Below are 21,209 nucleotides of genomic sequence, written 5' to 3'. Positions count from 1 at the left end.
CAAATAAAAACAAAAAAAAGTTAAGAACCGTAAGAATATCTAATTTTAGATGTTTATAAAGGGTATAGGGTTTAAGGTGTTTATAAAGGGTTTAGGGTTTAGAGGTTAGGGTTAACGGTTTAGAGTGTTTATAAAGGGTTTAGGGTGTTTATAAAGGGTTTAGGGGTTAGGGTTTAAGGTTTAGGGTTACCCTAAATCTTTTATAAACATTTAAAGTTAGAGGTTCTTACGGTTCTTAATCTTTTTTGGTTCTCATTTGAACCACTCCCTATATATATATATATATATATATATATATATATATATATATATATATATATATATATATATATATATATATATATATATATCATGTGCAATATTAGGGATGAGCAAAAGGACCGAACCGGCCCGGCGGTTCCGGTTCTACAGGTTCCCGGTTCCTACCGGTTCTTATCGTGTCTTCAAATGTTGGAACCGGTCCTTGAAAAATAGCATCATACGGTTCTGGTTTTTACCGGTTCTATCGGTTTTTACCGGTTCCATCGGGTTCCGGTTCCGGTACCGGTTCCGGCCGGTTCCCCGGTCCATTTGCTCATCCTTATGTGCAATTGTTTGGGGAACATGAACATCCATTCCACAAATACGCTTCGTCTTAGAGAGATAAAGACACACACATACACATGTTAGAGGATGATATTGTAGTAGTTGTATTTCCGTGTAATTATTCTGTAACTGTCTATCTTTTGTTTGTGATCTGTAATCTTAGATCTAGAAGACTGTAATCGTTGTGTTTGTTCCATTTGTTTTCTTTTATGTTTTACATTTCAGTTTCTGAAATTTGCATGCTCATTTGATGGATGTTCATATCGCATGTTCTTAATTGATTAATGTTGACATGCTCGCAAAAGAAATTGTCTTACACTTCTTTGTGGAAAATTTAGAATCAATTTGATCTTAAAATTGATTAGTTCTTGATTCTCTAATTTCTAGTTATAACAATTTGATCTTACATCCAACATGTTTAAACTATGTTATGTCAATAATTGTTATTAATTGATTTTAGTCTTTTGTTGGATATTGAGTTTTTTGTTTAACTCTAATTGTAAACATTAAACTACTTATCTTCCATAGATAAAAATCGTTTTATATAAGTTTTGCAGAAAGTTCTAGTACGTCTTAAATCCAACAAATAGAAAATCTTCTACAAAGTATGAGGTGGAAAAGCTCACTCATAAAAATGACTTTGGCCTTTGGATGATGAAGATAAAAGTGTTGCTCAAACAACCATCTTTCTTATTTAATATTTGTCATTTTGAAAACTTCTTTTGCGAAAAATACGGTCCCGTAGTTTTTATAATTTAAAAGTACATAATTCAAGTTTAAAGTCAGAGGGTTTTCAATATAACATTATCACATAAAATTTAAGAGACACCACAATCATCATGGCGTTCTAAAGTCCAAGTTTTCTCTAATTATATGTTTTTTACATTCTAAAGTTGAATGCATATCAAAATAAGTAGCTTAGACATTGGAAATACCTAATAAGTAATACCACAATTCAACATTCTAAAAGTTAAAGGAATTGACACATTCCTTAAACGAATGTGAATCCTCAAAATTATTTGGAGAATCATAATAATACTTCTTAATCTTAGGATTAAATAGTTTGACACATTATCATACACACGTAGTGATTCATCATCATTTTCCATATAGTTACTCATCACCATTCGTCATTTAGTTATTCATCGTTTTTGTCATATATTTGATCATCTTCATTCTTTATTTAGTCTTTCATCATTATTTGTCATTATTCATTCATCATTTAGTCATTTGTATCACTAATCTTAAGACATTTAAGGTCATTTACAATTCAAGAATTATCATGATAATATAGTTGCTATTGTAGTCTTTCCGGTTAGTTGGTCAAATCATTTCAAGCAAAAAATCCCCTAAAGTGCTTTTAGTTGATTCAACCTGAGGAAAGATAAGTCCCAGATGCACTGCGTTGCAATCTTGATGTCATGGGTTTAGCATCGATTAGATGTTGTTGCTAGTTTTTGATTTAGGCAGTTTTGGCTCATGGTTTCAGTGTCGGAGCAAGAAATTTTTATATGGAGGTACAAACATTATCAATAATATTCTGTGTAGTTATCATATCGTGGACATTAAAAAACATGATATAATCTCTTTAGCTGAGGGTAATAACATAGAACATGTTTACAAATAATTTTTTTTATATACATAAAACAATTTTTTTTAGGATGCTATAGTACCTCCAACGCCCGATGTAGCTCCGTTACTGCATGGTTTTGTGTGTTTGTTGACGATGACCTAAGGTGGAGAATTGTTGGGTTATAGTCCAATCATCAATTTCACATCAGGTAAAAGGAAGATGATGTATATGGGTTGACTTTTGTTGGTCAACAAAACAGAGATAATGGTGGAGTACAAGTCTTACGTTATTGATCGATTAATGTTGATGTTCTGTTCTTAATTTGATGTCTTATGTTCTTGATCGATTAATGTTGAGATGCTCACAAGAGAAACTGTTCATGCTTATGGTTTGTGGACAGATGTTGAATCAATTTGATCTTAAAATGGATTAGTTCTTGATTCTTTAATGTCTAGTTATGATAGTTTGATCGTAACATGTTAGATACCACACAACATAAAACTGGAACGGGAATAATATTTTAGATACCACACAACATAAAAATGGAACGGGAATAATAATTTGGTCAATATCTTTCTAACTTATTTGAAGTTTGAATATTAAACAAAATGTAAGAGATTTGGTGATGCTATGGGTTTAGCTAGGGTTTGTATTTTTTTATTTTTTATTTATTTATTTATTTATTTTTTTTACCTCCGATGAGTCATGAGCGAGCAATTACTACACGGGACAACGTACATCGGCAATCAACTTCATTGCCTTCCTTTCCATTCTGAACCGATCCGGTTTCCGTCTTTCTCGCCTCCTATCCATTTCTCCATACAAACCAAGCAAAAACGCATATAGTATATACTCTTTACCTTTTTGGCATTTATGCATCTTCTATTCTTAATTCACAATGGTCCTTTGCTCATCTTCAACGTCCTTATCACCCTTGTATCTTTTAAAGGTCTGCAAAAATGTTAATGTTCGATACCTTGAGCAAGTCCACGCCAAAATCATTCGCCAGGGCTCCGAACAAGACCATTTCCTCGTAGCACAATTCATCTCTGTCTGTACCTCCATCTCTCCTAATCACCTCACTTACGTCTCAACCATTTTTGACCGCCTTCTTCAACCCAATATTTATCTTTGGAACACTCTCATTAAATGCCACTGCACACACTCGTCCCTGGCCACGTCCATCAATTTTTTTCGGCGCATGAAACAAAATTGTTATGTTGCTGCGGACAAATACACATTCCCTTCGTTGGTCAAAGCTTGTTCTGGTGCTTTGGCGTTGAGGGAAGGACAGGTTATTCACGGGTTGATAGTGAAGTATGGTACAGAAGGTGATGTGTTTGTGGGGTCTAGTTTGATAGATCTGTATGGGAAATGTGGTGAGATGATAGATGCTCGCAAGGTGTTTGATGGAATGCCTGTGAGAAACGAGGTTACTTGGACTAGTATGATAGTTGGGTATTCAACAAATGGGAGTTCTTTAGAGGCCAAAAAGCTGTTTGATGAAATGCCCCAAAGGAATCATGCCTCATGGAATGCCATGATAAATGGGTTTGCAAAGTCGGGTGATCTGGCAAGCGCCAGGATTTTGTTTGATGAAATGCCTGAAAAGAATTTGGTGTCATTCACGACTATGATTGATGGGTATGCAAAGTCAGGGGATATGGCATCAGCGAGATGTTTGTTTGATGAATCACCTGGTGAGAAAGATATTGTTTGTTGGTCTGCAATGATAGCTGGGTATGCCCAGAACGGTCAAGCTAAAGAAGCCAGAAAATTATTCATTGACATGTGTTGTAAGAATGTTAAGCCTGATGAGTATGTGATGGTGAGCCTAATTTCAGCATGTTCACAAGCTGGTGATTGGGAGTTTGCTGAGTGGGTTGACATGTATATGAGTGAAAATAAAATTGAGGTTACCCAAAATCATGTGGCTGCAGCGCTGGTGAACATGCATGCAAAGTGTGGGAATTTGGAGAGGGCAGAGGCCTTGTTTGGAAACATGCCTAAACGGGACTTATTTTCTTACTGTTCTATGATCCAGGGATTCTCTGTTCATGGGGACGGGGTGAAAGCGGTTGCCCTTTTCCGCAGGATGCTTGAAGGAGGAGGTCTGATTCCAGATGACGTGGCCTTCACTGTCATCTTGACTGCTTGTAGTCACGCTGATCTTGTTGAAGACGGCTGCCACTTTTTTCATTCTATGGTCAATGAATACGCGCTGTCTCCTTCACCTGATCACTACGCATGTATAGTGAATCTTCTTGGTCGTGCGGGAAAGTTAAGAGAGGCATATGATATTCTTAAACAAATGTCAGTGCCACCTCAACCCGCTGCTTGGGGTGCTCTTCTTTTTGCTTGTAGAACACATGGTGACGTGTCATTGGGTAAAGAGGTTGCAGCCCAGCTTTTCAAGAATGAACCTCAAAATGCTGCTAATTATGTGTTGCTATCCGACATGTATGCAGCTTCAGATCAGTGGTCTCATGTTGACCATGTAAGGAACCAAATGAGCGACAAGGGAATCAGAAAACTTCCTGGCTGTAGTTGGATACAACAACACTACCAATAGGATTAAAAATCTTATTTCCTACTTAACTTGCAAACTTGTTCGTCATATGTTTTGTAATTATAGGATTTTCAGTTTCTATTTTTGGTGATTTTTTTGTGTCCGAGTAGGCAAATCTGTCTAGGCAGCCAACACAGAAACAAACAAGCCAAACAAATCAAATATGTCTGCGAAACAAGTTATTTCATCAATATTCTAAACTAGATGCATGATATCTGCATCTCTGTAAAAGAAGAGGTTGAACACTTTTTTTTTAGTATACAAATTTAAGGGCTTTGTGTGGTCGTCGAAAGTTGTTTTCATTTTTCTAGAAAATGTTTTTGGAAAATAGAGTTGAATTTTCATTTTCAGTTTTCAATGAACTATTTAGAAAATGCGTTTGGATTTTCATTTTCCATCTCTAGAAATTTTAAATATTTTGAAAAACTATAAAAAATCATTTTTTTTTTTTAATTTACATACAATTTGAAAAACAGAAAATTTTCATTTTGTTGGAAATTTTTGAACACAAAATCATCCAAATGAGTTTTAAAATTTACATGGAAAACTAGAAAAAATTTCACAACCAAACACACTCTAAAATTTTCCTTTTTGTAACATGATAGGCTTGTTGATAAGAGTGCGGAAAGACTACTTTGAAGAGTGGAGTTCCTCTTCAATGTGGAAATAATTAATTTCATCCCAACCCGCTCTTCACTCAGTGATGGTGATACAACAAGGTTTGTCGAGAAATTCTTATATAAATAACACCCACACTCACACCATACATATTAATTGTTTCCTCACCATTAAAGCATGTGTTTGTTGTGGTAAACCAAGATGATACGGTCTACGTCTAGCATGCACGCAATGCATGTACATGGTGTTATATTTTGTTGTTGCATGCATTTGATATATCAATCATTTAATCTTTGGTTTAACAAAATAACATCCTACATCCTGTAATATGTTGAATTTAGCATATACGAAAGAGAACAATCAATAGGTGTCCCTTGCAAAGAAAAGAAATGGATTGGAAACACTCATACTACTCATCTTCCTAACTCATTGTTTTCTATTTTCATAGCAGTACAATACCAAAGTTTTTCTTACGCCTAAGGTGTACTTACCTTTTACCCTTTTAATTTTGTGTCACGTCAACTTTCTCATCACTCTCATTTTCTCTCTTCAAAACCCAAAAAATAGTCACATTTTATTTCCTTTCACTTTATTCTTCACAATAAAATTATTTTGGTTTTAAAAACTATAATTTTAAAAATAAATATAATTAATTAAAAAAATAACTAATAAACAAAAAGATAATAAAAATAATAAATATTTCAATAGTTAAAAAGTAAAAAGTAAATAATAAAACAAAGTAAACATAATTAAAAATCACATAATAATTATAATAGAACATTATTAAAAAACTACATCGCTCTGAATCGTCGTCCTCATTATCCGAATCCTCTTCTAAATCCTTGCCCGAGTCATCGACAGACATATCTGAATCTTTATCTGATTCGTCAACAAATCATTGTGCTAGTACTCGACCTTGGACTATATGACCTTGGACTATATGTTAGCAATGTAAATATGTTCCACCAAATCTGCACGAAGTGAGTGATGATTGACACAATCACGTACTTCTCTTCAATTTTCCCTATAGTCTTGCGTACCAACATCTACTCCTTCGACATTTGGCAAAACGTCGTTTTTGTCGAAGCGGCATATCGTTTTTCCACCATATTCTAGAATCATATTATGCAATAAGATGCATCATACTTATATTGCTTAAATTAGTCATTTAATTTGGGTTTGTATCTTAATAATTAATTAATTAATTAAGAATATTGTAATTTAAGGATAAATATTGTAACATTCTTAGTTGTAACATCCCTAAATTATAAGGTAAAAATTTCTTTTTTTTTAATTCCACCAAAACATTAATTATATTTTAAGTCAACATTACACATTATTTTTCTAAATACTCAATAGTACTTTATAAGAAAACAGTTATCAGAGTAAAATTTGAAAATCATCATAATACGGAAACATGAGTGGATGCGATGCGATCAAGCATGACCCTTTTCCTTTCAAACTGGAAGTATCTAAAACATAAACTGAAAACTTTAAGCATGAAACTTAGTGAGTTACCCAAACTACCACATACCAATCTAGGAGTATAGGGACGTAAAGTGAGCATAATGGGAATGGATAATCAGAGATATTTTTGGTTGATGAAATTAATAAATATATTGTTGGTTGATGAACTTAATAAATTTATTTATTGTGGGTTGAAAACCCTATATGCTCACCACGCTCCCAAGCCTGACCCACTCAACTTTTTATATTACAGGTAGTGGACCCAGAACATAGTTGGATGATGAAGAGAGATTTTTGGATTATATGCCATTAGATGTAAATATCTGTTTTAAGGTCTGTAATATATTGTTTATGCTTTTGGTCTGTATCGATTTTGTAATGAAATGAAAAATACATTTCTTTAAGAAATGTTTTGATAAAATTTTATCATATTTTGTTTTAGGACAAATTCTGCATATTTTTATTGGAGAGATTATTCTGATATTATTTTAAAAGCATAAACTAAATCGGTCTTTTCTGGCCGAGCAATTGGGGGATGTCACAGTTGGTATCAGAGCATTAGTTTAAACGAACTAGAAATTTATATGATTTCTGTTCAGGAATTTAAGCGTACTACTACAATATTAGAACTAGCATGTAAACTTTCGGAGTGATAAGGAGAATTTAAATATCTATCGTGAATGAAGATCTAAATTCGCCTAATTTGGTTTATAGATCAAAATGACAATAACTTGAAGTGGAGCTGGAAATGCAAACAGAAATCAGCAACCTCAACCCCAAGTGATGGAGCAGGTGCCAATAGCAGAAGCTGCACCAGAACCAATCATAATGGTTGAAGTGCAAGTGTGATGATTGAACAAAGGTAGGAAATGAGGCAACTGTTGCTGAACAACAGGAGTGAACCTTCAATACTTGTTGAACAACCGGAATTAAATGACGGTCAGTTAGAGGAAGGAAATTATAGTAGATCTGTTGGTCAAACTTGAAACGACCAAAAATACGACCCAAAAATTTTTGTTTTTAATATAATCAAAACTATAATCAGAGTATCATATAAATAAACCATGCGTGATATGTCCCAAAATATAATAAAGTACTGTGCGGAAACTGTATCATACTACATCAAATCAACAACTAAATCAATCCCAGACTAAAGCTGAGGCGGTGGTGTGTGCAATGCCGTCACCCCGAGCTCTTCCCTTTGCTTGCGGAAGTACTTGAAACCAAAACTGAAACTGTAAGCACGAAGCTTAGTGAGCTCCCCCAAATTACCACATACCATACAAAACATATAAACACATATTGGGCCTTGCCCACTGCATCGGGCCGGGGCCCGAAAACTGCATCGGACCGAAGTCCGGAACTGACTGGGACCTTGTCCCCTGCATCGGACCAAAGTCCGGAACTAACTGCATCGGACCAGAGTCCGGAACTGACTGCATCGGACCGAAGTCCGGAACTGACTGGGACCGTGTCCCCTGCATCGGACCGAGGTCCGGAACTGACTGAGCATAGTATAGCATATCATAACAATTATACTGCATACTGCATTGGGCCGTAGCCCGGAACCTAAACACATACACATAGCGCATAAATTATGTCTGAACCACGAAGGCATCAAACATACTAACTACTACATGGACCGAAGTCCGGAACTACTACTAACTGAACGGGCCGGCATTGTGGCCTTAGACCCGTCCCTACTGGAAGGAAACTCACCTCGTAAGCTAGCGGATGAGTGTGTGGCTCGGAAAGCTAACGGCTGCTGCTCCTGAATCTCCTCGGCTACAAATCCATAAACACATTCAATCAATCACTAACACTACACTCGGGGTAAATGACTCTTTTACCCTTGGTCAAAGTCAACTTACTCAGGGCTGACTCGCCGAGTCGGGATACCCAACTCGCCGAGTCCTAGACTTTCCTCTCAACTCTTACACGCTGGTACTCGTCGAGTGTGGCATCGACTCGACGAGTACCCTCTGGATCCAAGAACTCAGATGATCTTCATCCGACTCGCCGAGTCGGATGAACAGACTCGACGAGTTGTTCTTGATCCCCAAGAAGATTGCCTTGGACTCGCCGAGTTGTATGAACAAACTCGCCGAGTCCCTCCATTACTGAGTCTACTCTCAACCCGCTGAGTCCACTCCCTAACTCGCCTCGTCCACTCGACACTGATAAAACTGAAGAACTCAGGACTCGCGACCTGACTCGTCGAGTCGTTCTTCCGACTCGCCGAGTCGCCGCCATGCAACATATTTTTACTCGATTTCTCTTGAATCCAACACATGCAAATGATAGATCTAGGTCCAATAAGCTGTGTTACCACGTAAAGTTTCCAACTTTACGTACACAACCTCATGAATAAGGGAAATAAGACTAAAAGATGCACAACAAGAGTAGATCCATGGCTAATATGCAATGTAGCTCCAAAAAGACAGTAGATCTGGGCTCTACAACACCCCAACACTCAGATCCAAAGGTATTTCGACTTATTAACACATTCATGCAAACATAAGGCTTGGAACAACATCAAATAGCCCTTAAAAGAGCTCTAATGGAAGTTTAAGCATGTAACCAGAAGGGAACTCCGAAAATACCTCAATAAGCTCAGATTTGACCTTGGATCTTTGCACTACAACTCGTTTCCTTGCTTCCTTCTTCTTCTCCTTCTTCACACCTTCACAAAATGGAACTAAATCACTTATAAGCTCTCAAATGGAAGGGTTAGGGTTTCTCACAGAGCTCTCAGGGTGAAAGTGGCGAGAATGAGGCTATAATGGGGTTTAAATAGTGAGCAAACCCGGGGATTTAGGGTTTCACCCAGACGGACGGACTCGCCGAGTCGCCGGCTCCCGCGTGCACAAAATGCGCGACCCAACTCGGCGAGTCAGGCTAGAACTCGCCGAGTCCCTCTTGAAGACTTATACCATTAACAATTAATTAACATACCGGAAACGAGTCGTTACAAAACTGAACTGCTAGTGGATAGAAGGAATAACCAATAGGAAGGAGTCGAGAGAAATGGATGCAAGTATAAAGATTTTATGACTTGCAAGCCACCGACTTTCACCGAAAAAGAAGATACCGTCGGAGTAATGTATTGGATCTCGGAGATGGAATTAGCCTTTATGACATGTGGTTGTAAAGGCAAGCTACAAACCATATTTGCAGTGCGTCAGTTTAGAGGTGACGTTGTTCGTTGGTGGAACACTCTGGGGAAGACTGTAACATCCGGATTTCCAGGTATATTATCTATTCATTTAATTTTTGGAGTTTGCGGAGGAACTCGGCGAGTTGGTGCCAAAACTCGCCGAGTAGGCACACGGATGTTCACTCTAGTTCATGTTTGGACTCGGCGAGTCCACGTTGTTTAGTGAAGCCCTAATTCCCAGGGCTTGGAACCTATTTAAAGGCCCTTATGGCCGTTCATTGTGGCTACTACCCCCAGAGAGAGAGAGAGAGAGAGAGAGAGTCTCAAATCGTTTGAGAAGCAAGGAGTGACCATTGTTGATCTTTGTGGTGTCATTTAGTAAGAAGAAGGAGGTTCTAGCCAAGGGAAAGCAAAGGAGGTTGCTATTCTATGGACTAAAAGCTAAGATCATTCATTTGAGGTATTATTTCGACTCTTCTTCTGTTTTGGGAAGGATATGTGGTTTTAGGGTTTCTTGTACCCTTGACTAAGTTGCTTTGAGGTCCAAATAGTCCCTTCTGGAGATGAGGCTTTGTACATAAACCCATAGAGGTCTAGAGAGCCTTATTCTTCAAACTTTATGTAGAACAATGGAGGTCATAACCTTGGGTTAAGGTAGTTGGGACAAAATCACCATTTGATGCCTATTGGTTGAGTTATAAGCATCAAGATTCAGACTTTACGTGACATTTATGCTTGGGAAGGCCAGATCTATGGATTAGGGGCACAGATCTGACCACAGGAGATCAATAGAGTCTGTGCATGGCATGAACTCGCCGAGTTGTTCTTGAGACTCGGCGAGTGGGGTTAAGGTCTACGTAAATCATTCAATGAGTAGACTTGCCGAGTTGGGGGATAACTCAGTAAGTCAGAAGGGGGTTAAAAGACTGAAGTTCAAGGCAGTACTCGCCGAGTTGTTCTTAAGACTTGACGAGTTGGGTCGGGGTAGCCCCGTGATTCATGCCAGGAGTGACTCGTCGAGCATAGGGTAGGACTCGACGTACCAAGCGAGACAAAGAGTTAGTGGACATGTGTGTACTCGCTGAGTCACCGGAGTGCACTCGGCGAGTTGGGTCACAGTTGACCGTTGACTTTTGTTGACTTTTAGGGTTTGGTCAACAATGGGGTCCTTGAGTCAAGAAGGGGGTAAAATAGTCTTTTACCCTTCTGAGAGTGACAATAGAGGGTCGAGTCTAGCCTCGAGTGTTATGTTTATGAGGATATTTACTTTGTGTGAATAGGCGGAGGCTAGGCAATACTTCTACCGAGTCAGAGATTTACGAGACGTCTGAGGTGAGTCTTCTCACTATGCCTTACCCGATGGGGTAATTATATGTGACCGAAGGGTCTTATGTGTATGATGTATATGTGATGTAAGTTATATGTGATATGTTATGTGATATGAGCATGATGTGGGCCGGAAGGTCAAGATGATACGGACCGGAAGGTCAACAGAGTTTGGGATGGAAATCCCCTAAGACACTTGGATCAGAAGGTCCTGTGGCCTGGAAAGGCGTATGTGTTATATGTGGTATTTTGGGGAACTCACTAAGCATTTATGCTTACAGTGTTATGTAAGATGTGTTTCAGGTACTAGCGATGATCGCGGGAAGGCGCCAACATGACTCGTACACACGCATTTTGGAGTTTAAACATTTTGATCTTGGGGTTTTGTACTGATACAATGTTGATACAATGTTTTTTAATTATGAATGCAAACTATATTTCATGGTTTTTCAAAAGTGAAAAATTGTTCAAATTTTTACGGTGTTACAAAGACCCTAAGCCCTGACGCGCCACTGCAACTAACTTGTGTAGAGTTTTTGGTGCAACTTAAGGGCAAGTACTGCTCGACCCAATATCTGCTTGAGCTAGAAAATCAATTTCTGACACTGAAGAAGGGATGTATGTCCATTGATGAATACACTAATAACTTCACAGATAAAATGGAGTTTGCTTTGCGTATTTTCCCATATGAACTGACAAAAATTGATAGATACGAAAAAGGTCTTCCATGGGAGTATGCAGTGCTAGTGCGCCAGCCACTTACTCTGGAGGCAGCTATCTAGGCTGCCAAGTTTGTTGAAGATATGATGAAGGGAAGAGCCGCCAACAAGGTTGAAGTTGGCGAAAATAGAAAGCTTGAAGGAACTTTAGGTTCCAACAAGAAGGGCAAGTTCTCGAAATCAGGTTCGAGGAAATTTGGAGGAGGAGCCGAAGTGAAGTGGTGTGAGAAGTGCAAGAAGATGAACTCTTAGAAATATGATAGAGAAGTCACTTGTTATAAATGTGGAAAGTCAGGTCACTATGCCAACGAGTACACTTCCAACAACAAGGTGTGTTATGGATGCAACGAAGAAGGGCACATTTTGAAGGATTGTCCGAAGAAGAAGGAGGCAGCAATACCTAATCTCCCACCAAAACCAAAAGCCAGAGCTTTCCAGATGACATTAGAAGCTGCAAAGGAGGCAACAAATGTCGATTCAGGTACCTTTCTTGTAAATAGATTGCCTGCCAACTTATTGTTTGATTCCAGAGCAAATTACTCCTTTATATCACATAAATTTAGTGAAAGACTAGCATTGCCTATAGAAAAGCTATATGATGCCTCTAATTGTAGAAGTTGCTAGTGGCAAATGCATAGCTGTTAACGATTGTATTAAGAACATTGTCATCGACTTAAACGGAAATGAATTCCACGAGGAGGTGTTACCATTTGATTTGAATGGTTTCGACATCGTTCTGGGGATGGATTGGCTTAGCACCAATGATGTCGAAATAGTGTGCAAGAAAACGATAGTAATGGTAAACCCACCTGGAAAAGAGTCATTTATGGTGTACGGAGACAAGCACAGAGTGAATTCTGGAATCATTTCCCCGATGAAGACCAGAAAATGTTTGTCAAAAGGATGCACATCATACTTGGCATTCGTGGTCGATGCTAATAAAGAGAAAAATGAGATGCAAAGCATACCAGTGGTGTGTGACTATCCGAAAGTCTTTCCTGAAAATCTTCCTGGATTTCCCCCTGATTGACAAGTGGAGTTTCGAATAGACTTGTTACCAGGAACAACACCAATAGAAAAATCACCATATTGATTAGCACCGACGGAGATGAAGGACCTTTTTGCAACGTCAGGAGTTGTTGGACACAGTTTCATTAGACCTAGTTCATCACCCTGAGGAGCTCTGGTGTTATTCGTAAAGAAGAAAGATGGGAGCATGAGAATGTGCATGGATTACAGAGAGCTGAACAAGACAACAATAAAGAACAAGTACCCGTTGCCAAGGATTGATGACCTAGTCGATCAGTTGCAAGGTTCAAGTTATTTCTTGAAGATCGATCTTAGGTCAGGATATCATCAACTAAAGGTAAGATAGCAGGATATTGAGAAGACCGTATTCATAACAAGATATGGACACTACGAGTTTTTGGTTATGTCATTTGGACTAACTAATGCTCCAACAACATTCATGGATTTGAGGAATAGGGTTTGTAAACCATTACTCGATAAATCCATGATAGTGTTCATAGATGATATTTTGATTTACTCGAAAATCTAGGAGGAGCATGGCAGACACTTGCGAGAAGTGTTAGAAGTTTTGAAGAAGGAGAATTTGTATGCAAAGTTCTCCAAATGTGATTTTTGGATTCTAGAAGTCTAATTTTTGGGTCATGTGGTTAACGAAGAAGGGATTATAGTTGACCTAACTAAGATTAAAGCTATAATAAAGTGGGAACAACCAAAGAGTCCTACGGAGATCCGAAGCTATTTGGGATTAGCCAGATATTACCAAAGGTTTATCCAAGACTTTTCTTCGATAGCTGCTTCATTGACAGCTTTGACCCACAAATGAGCTACTTATACTTGGAGTGAAAAGCATAAGGAAGCCTTTGAGAAATTAAAGAAGAAATAATGTGAAGCATCAATTCTTTCTTTACTTGAAGGAGTTGAAGACTTCGCAGTTTATAGTGATGCATCTGGAGTTGGGTTAGATTGTGTTCTGACCCAAAGGGATAAGGTGATAGCATATGCATCGAGGCATTTGAAAGAACATGAAAAGAACTACCCCACTCATGATATGAAGTTGGCAGCGGTAGTATTTTCCCTAATGATATGGAGGCGTTATCTTTATGGTACAAAATGCAAACTTGTCACTAATCATAAGAGTCTTCAACATCTCTTTAAATCAGAAGGAATTGAACATGTTACAACGACGTTGGCTAGAGTTGCTTAAGGATTACGACTGTGAAATACTTTACCACCCTGGTAAAGAAAATTTTGTAGCTGATGCTTTAAGCAGAAAAGTGAACCTTGAAAAGAAAAGGCCAAGAGCATTAAGAATCGAAGCTGTCTCAACGATTGTAGAAAACATCAAGAAGGCTCAGATAGAAGCTTTAGAGAAGAATGACCGAAAAGAAGAATGTTTGGGCAAATCGTTAGTGCTCGATACAAACGGTCAAGGATCGAAGGTATTCCAAGATAGGATTTAGGTACCTAAGACGGGAGGAATAAGAGATCTTCTGATGGAGGTAGCTCACAAGACCATGTACTCAATTAATCCCGGCAGCACAAAAATGTATAGGGATCTGAAACCCTACTATTAGTGACCAACAATGAAGCTCGATGTTGCAAAGTATATGGTCGAGTGTGTGACACGTGCGAGGGTTAAGGCACAACATCAGAAACCGTATGAGAGTTTAGCACCTTTACCTATACCCATGGTTAAATGAGAAGACATCGCCATGGATTTTGTGACTAAACTGCCCAAAACGAAGAACAGTCACGACATGATTTGGGTGGTCGTTGATCGATTTACTAAAAGTGCACACTTCATAGCAGCCAATGAAAAATGGTCTATGGATAAACTTGCTAATGCTTATGTGAAGGAGATAGTAAGACTTCACAGTTTTCCTTTAATGATTGTATCGGATCATGATAGTCGTTTCACATCAAGGTTTTTGAGAAGTCTACAAGAGGAATTGGGTACGAAATTGTGTTTAAGTACAACTTACCATCCGCAAACCGATGGTCAGAGCGAACAAACGATTCAAACATTGGAGCATATGTTGAGAGCATGTACCCTGAAATTCCAAGGTAATTGGGATAAACATTTACCTTTGGTAGAATTTTCCTACAATAATAGTTTCCACTCGAGCATCAAGATGACACCTTATCAAACTTTATATGGACAAAAGTGTGGAACACCGTCATGTTGGCTTAAAGCCGGAGAAAAGCAATTTATCGGACTTGAGATAGTTCATCAGACTGCTGAAAATATGAAAGTGATTAAGGAAAAGATGTTAGCAGCTCAGGATCGTCAAAAGAGCTATGCTGACCAGAAAAGACAATTGATAACATTCGAAGTTGGAGATTCGATTTTACTTAAAGTCTCATCGTGGAAGGGACTTATAAGATTTGGTAAAAGAGGAAAGTTAAGTACAAGGTTTATTGGATCGTTTAAAGTTCTTCAGAAGATTGAGAATCAAGCTTACAAGCTAGAACTACCAGAAGAACTAGATGGTATTCATAACACTTTCCATGTGTGTTATTTGAGGAAGTTCACGGGAGAAGTTCTGGACATAATTCCAATTTCTGAATTAAGGTTGGATGAAAGTAAGAGGTTAATTGAAGAACCTGAGGTAATTGTTGACCGTAAGACTAAGAAGTTGCGATGCAATATGGTTGATTTAGTGCTTGTGCGATGGAAACATACGAATAAGTCAAATCTCACCTAGTAAACGGAGAGTGACATGATGAGTCGCTATCCGCATTTGTTTGTTGATGGATGATTTTGGGAACGAAATCATACTAAGGGGGAGAGATTTGTAACGCCTGTGTTTCTAGGCTATGCATTAATGATAATGTAATAGTCTAGGTCAACCTTTGTACTTAATTTGAAATAATAAAGATGTATTATTTGAGTATTATGTGCTTATACTTAATTATTATGATTTAATAAATTAAGGATAAACATAAGCATCTAAAATACATGTTAGATAAACCTAATATCTATGAAGGAATTTGTAGTGGTTGAAACAATGATTCTGGAGATATAAAGAATACCAAAATCCGAGTTAAAACGAAGAAGTTATGACCTGTCGAAGTTTCGTAACAGAACCGGCACGACGCTGTATGACGTAAAAAATGAATTTACGATAAAGTGATTTTTAGCCTAAGCGATCTAAATGAAATTCGTTGTATACGTTAAACTGAGAGCGTGCATAAAAAGAATGTCCAAATCTGACTCCGTATGAGGAAGTTATGAATTTTCTAAGATTTAGCATAGCAGTATGCAGTCCGAAACTTGAATTTTAGATCGAGCGATTTTTAGCCAACACAATCTAAACGAGAATCGAAGATCTTGTCGATTATAGTTTAACGGTAAAAAGACAGACGAAATCGGACGTCGGATGAAAAAGTTATGAATTTTTAACGGACTTTTCCTGTCCCGGCCTGTTAAAATATAACTTTAAAAATAAATTCAGAATTAGCCGACGGGTTCTAAATGAAAGATGTAGAGCATAATTTCACCTACGCGTGGATATAAAGAATGTCAAAAACGGAGAAAATATGCGAAAGATATGAATGTTTGAAGTTCAGGAACAAACTTCGAGGCTAGAAGAACGCTTAGCGTACCAAGTGGTACACTTAGCGTATAAATATGTACGCCCATGGTACAAGATATGTACGCCCAACATATTTTTGTGTTCACGGTCCAAGGTTGGCCACGTAGCCTACTCCATTGCATGGTGGACACGTGTTCATAGCGTTAACGCGTCCGGGATGATCCTTTAGTACGCCCCACGTACCATGACGTACGCCCAACATATTGGTTGAAGAAGCAGTACGCCCCGCGTACCATAGAGTTACGCCCATCATAACGCGATTGTTTAGCCACTATAAATAGTGATCAAAGCCAGCCGCATTTATGTTGCAAACCTTACATCCTCTCACCCTCTACTTTCCTTTTTTGTTACACTAAATACCCCTAAACCTTAGATACTATCCTAGCATCATAAGCAAGTCCTAAAGAACTCGAAGATCCCGAGAAAAAGAGTTTTCGAGTTGAAACTCTATCCATATGAAGCTCGGTTTTTGAGAAAACATCCCGGTTTTATCGGAAACGATCGTTTTAAGAGACGAAATGATGCCTAATTATCGTTAAATCAAGCGAGTGTGTGATCACTTTTATCTTACACATAGATATGAAGTATTTTCTATAAAATACATGCTATGTGTATAAATATTGTTTGTATATTTGAGATGGATGTTGAATGATGTGTTTATACATGTTTAGGTTGTTACTCTTCTAGATTCATGATTCTTGGAATGTATGGGAGGCTTAGCTTGTGGTATCTTGAGTTTGAAGAATAGATCTGAGGTTGCTACCTCAGATCTGGAGTGGAGAAGGTCTTAAGTGCATCAAAGTCCCTATTCTTGAGTGATTGGTGAAGCCATCATATCCCAAACCCTAGCCTTAAGGGTAAAATGCCTAGATCTCTTTGGATTTACGTAAAGTTTGCCACTTTACATGATGGATGGCCTTAGTAGGGGTAGACCTATGGTTTGGATCATCTGCATGGCTTGGAAAGCCTCTGTATGGATTCAGACCCGGTGGTACTCGGCGAGTCACATGGGTGGACTCGACGAGTTGGAAGAACAACTCGGCGAGTAGGTTGAAGATAGTCGTAGACTCGGCGAGTTTGTTCTTGGACTCGGCGAGTCTGGTCGTAGGGTCCAAGTTTCTTTTGGGAAGGCTGTGACTCTGTGAGTCAAGGAATGACTCAGCGAGTCATCGGGTTGACTTGGCGAGTAGAGTCAGTCAGGGGTAGACTTTGACTTTGACCAAGGGTTGACCAGTTGACTTCCAGGGGTAATTTGGTAATTATTGGTATTTATTGGATTCAGTCTTTTGGGTATTGACAGTGTTGGAGTTCGGGTCGGAGGTTGCAGCAACGTGATCTTATCCTTTCAGTCAGCAGTTGCGAGGTGAGTTATCCTCACTATATCGACAAGGTCTAAGGCACCAAGGCCGACCCTTTATTGGATTGAGATTCGGATATGGTTGTTATGTTATTGCTTTGATATGTCTGCATCTTGGTAGCTAGGATGGTATATGCTAGAGACCTGGTTAAGGTCGATTTCCCGATATGTGGAGTGATGCTATGCTAGTGACCGGTTAGGTCGGTATCCCGGTTAGGGTAATGACATGTTATGTGATCTGTTTGATCGGTTTGTGGACTATGAACTGTTATATGATTGTATGTTATGTGCACATGGTTGTTTGGACTGGAGTTGGGTTGAGGCGGGTCCTGCTTTGTGTTGTAGGCCAAGATACCCAGGGCGGACCGGTTCTTCCGAAGGCCCAGCGAGCGGTTCGGATAAGCTATAGGCCCCACGAGGGCGGACCAGACGTGCCGAGGCTCGGAGAGTGGACCAGGCCGACTGAAGGCCCAATGCGGGTGGACCAGTCATACTGTAGACTCAGAGAGTGGACCAGGTGGGTTGAAGGCCCGGCACGGGCCGACCAACCACACTGCGGACTCGAGGGACATGATTGGACTCGGAGGGTGGACCAGGTGGACTGAAGGCCGACACGGTGGACCAGTCCCACAGTAGACCCGATATGCATGGCTGTTCTGCGATTCGTTATGATATGGCATGTTATGTGTATGGTATATGTGGTTGGTATTTTGGGGGTATCTCACTAAGCTTTCGGGCTTACAGTTGTGGTTTAATGTTTTTCAGGTTCTTCAGGAGACCGTGGCAAGGCGAAGGCGTGATCGTACCGCTCCTCGCATTTATGTTTTATGATATGGACCTGGGAATGCTCTGATAATAAATGTATTGAAAACCTTTTTGTAATAACTTAATGAATTGGCATGTTTTTGAAAAGTTTAAATTTTATTGAAATTTTGGTCGTTACACCATTAACTAAGGAAGACCTTTTGGGTCATTAGGAAAGGACTTGGAGTTTGGGTATTTCAATTGGATTTTGTTTAGCCCTAACCTTGGGTAATGTTATCATCGTTTAGCACGGGAGGTTACAGACAGTTAGGAGAGTAGCTTTTGGATTCTTTGGACAGTGGCGAAGTCTTCTCACCATACCAATAGGTCTAAGGCACCAAGTGTTGGATTAATGTCTAAGTCAATAACTATATTTGGTATGTACTTGACCCGACCTGGCATGGTCCATTTGGGTTGCACTTCACCGGCACAATTTATATGGATAGCCTTTTGAGAATCGTATATTTATGATTTATATTAATATATTATAAGTTCTAATATATTAATATATAATCATATTATTTAATTAGTATTGATCAAGATTTAATTTATAAATAATTAAGTGATCAGAATGAACTAATTAAATAGGGACTCTTATATATATGGAATGGGCCAAGTTCATTTAGGTTGGGCTAAGCTGTCATGGATAGTCCATGGAGTGTTTAACCCATGAATCATATGAAATGAAAGGTCATAGGTTTAACTCTAGTCTCCATACTATATAAAGATGTCATTGGTTGGTGAAATTGGCACTAGTGTGGGTACACTAAGAGGGCTAGCCGATTTCACTAGAGAGAACCAAAGTATTCTTATTCTCAAAGTCTTTCAAGGTGTTTTGGTGATTTTTGATTCCACTTGAGGCTTCCACACTATTGGGGCTAAGCTCTTAAAGCTTGAAGACATCAAGCTACATCAAAAGGTATTTCATCTAACTAGAACTTTGTAGTATAGGTGCTTCATAATATGCTAGTTAGGATGGAACCTTGGAATATTTAATATTTGCATGTATAATAGAGAAAACATTGATCCAAGGTTTATATGGTTGCATTTACACCATAGGAATGTTAGAATGCTCAAAACCCAATAGTGGTATCAAAGCCTAGGCTTGTTTTCTTGTTATACTTGCTTAAATTGCTTAAAAATCGAATTTTGGTGATGTCTGCACAACATACTCGCCAAGTCCACTGATGGACTCGCCGAGTCCAAGGCAAAAAGCATCCAACTCGCCGAGTTTGTTCGTGCACTCGACGAGTTGGACCCCAGACAACATATATTCGACTTTTTTGGCTGAAATTGGACTACGAACATTACCCTAAGATGTTTTTGCACTTATAAAGTTTTTTTTTTGATGTGGTAATGTTCATGGTAATCCAATTTCAACGATAATTGTCAATAGATTCATGTTTTGTATTAGTTTAAAAGTTATGCTAATTACATGAAAAAATTTGATGTGTATTATCTTTGTTCATATGAGTTGCTTAGATTAATAGACAAGTTAATTGATTATGTGTTTTCAATCAATTTTAATCTAAGAGATGATTCTAAAATGTGTTTGTGTAACTTGTTCTCAAGTTACATGAAAGGTCACATTTAAGTTTCTTAAAACTCATAAAAGATGGCAAAGGTTACAAAAAATGAAGAGTCTTGTTCTCATTAAATGGTTTTATGACTCCATAACTTGTCCTCAAGTTATGGAGGTTCAAGAGCCACTTCATTAAATCATTAAAAATGTGTAACCTTAGTTAAACTCATAAAGTTTCCCTAAGTTATGAATTATGAAAAGTCACTTTTTAATTAGTTTAAAGTCTTCCATAACTAGTCCTCAAGTTATGGAAATTGAAGAGTTTTTTAATTAAAACTACTTTAAACACATAAGTTATGGAATAGAAAAGTTTTGAAAGTTACAAAACTTGCCCTCAAGTTTTGAAATTTGAAAATTTTTCTCTTATGAATACTTTAATTCCAAGTTTAGCCCTTAGAATTTTAAAAGTTAAAATTCAACTCTTATACTTTATAATATTACAAGTTAATAATATATATATATATATATATATATATATATATATATATATATGTATGTATGTATGTATAAGAGCAAGTCAGTCTTACCGTTAGTAAGCCTCATTCACGAAGCCGGTCTATAAGGGGGGTATAAGGTTACTGCCTATAAAATGACAGTTTAATGGGTGTCCACTCTCACCCACCACTTCCTTGACTGGTGGAGGGTCGTTAGCCGAACGGGTAGGACAAAGACTATAAATTCTCCCTTCATTAAAAGTACTAATGATAAATACTAAGTAACTAAACCTTTTATAAATACCCAATCTTAATTACTTAGGGAAATGTGAATAAGGTGCTAATCCATGAAATTACACTTTGCACTTTGTTTAAGTCGGTTAGTGGAGCGTG

The 21,209-nt window shown here is 38.2% G+C and overlaps 1 protein-coding gene across 2 annotated transcripts; it reads left to right on the top strand.

Annotated features, from left to right (window-relative positions):
- The first annotated feature begins 2,825 nt into the window (after window positions 1–2,825).
- Window positions 2,826–7,233, top strand: LOC145028688 (Pentatricopeptide repeat (PPR-like) superfamily protein). Of its 2 annotated transcripts, none has more exons than XM_078977446.1 (3): window positions 2,826–4,655; window positions 5,333–5,446; window positions 7,066–7,233. In XM_078977446.1, the coding sequence occupies exons 1-2, from the start codon at window positions 3,057–3,059 to the stop codon at window positions 5,339–5,341; spliced, it is 1,608 nt and encodes a 535-aa protein (XP_078833572.1). In that variant the 5' UTR covers window positions 2,826–3,056; the 3' UTR covers window positions 5,342–5,446; window positions 7,066–7,233. The 2 variants fall into 2 exon arrangements, with proteins under 2 accessions (XP_078833572.1, XP_078833571.1); XM_078977445.1 differs by having other exon boundaries at window positions 2,828–4,964.
- The last annotated feature ends 13,976 nt before the right edge of the window (window positions 7,234–21,209 follow it).

The sequence above is a fragment of the Lactuca saligna genome, chromosome 2 (assembly GCF_052625555.1).
Source record: "Lactuca saligna cultivar CGN05327 chromosome 2, ASM5262555v1, whole genome shotgun sequence".
NCBI lineage: Eukaryota > Viridiplantae > Streptophyta > Magnoliopsida > Asterales > Asteraceae > Lactuca > Lactuca saligna.
Note: the sequence above shows the minus strand (reverse complement) of the source record. Positions and strands in the feature narration are given on the sequence as shown.

Bases quoted from the DNA above. Each gene is read 5' to 3' on its own strand.
- LOC145028688 (XM_078977445.1), top strand. From the start codon at position 3,057: ATGGTCCTTTGCTCATCTTCAACGTCCTTATCACCCTTGTATCTTTTA.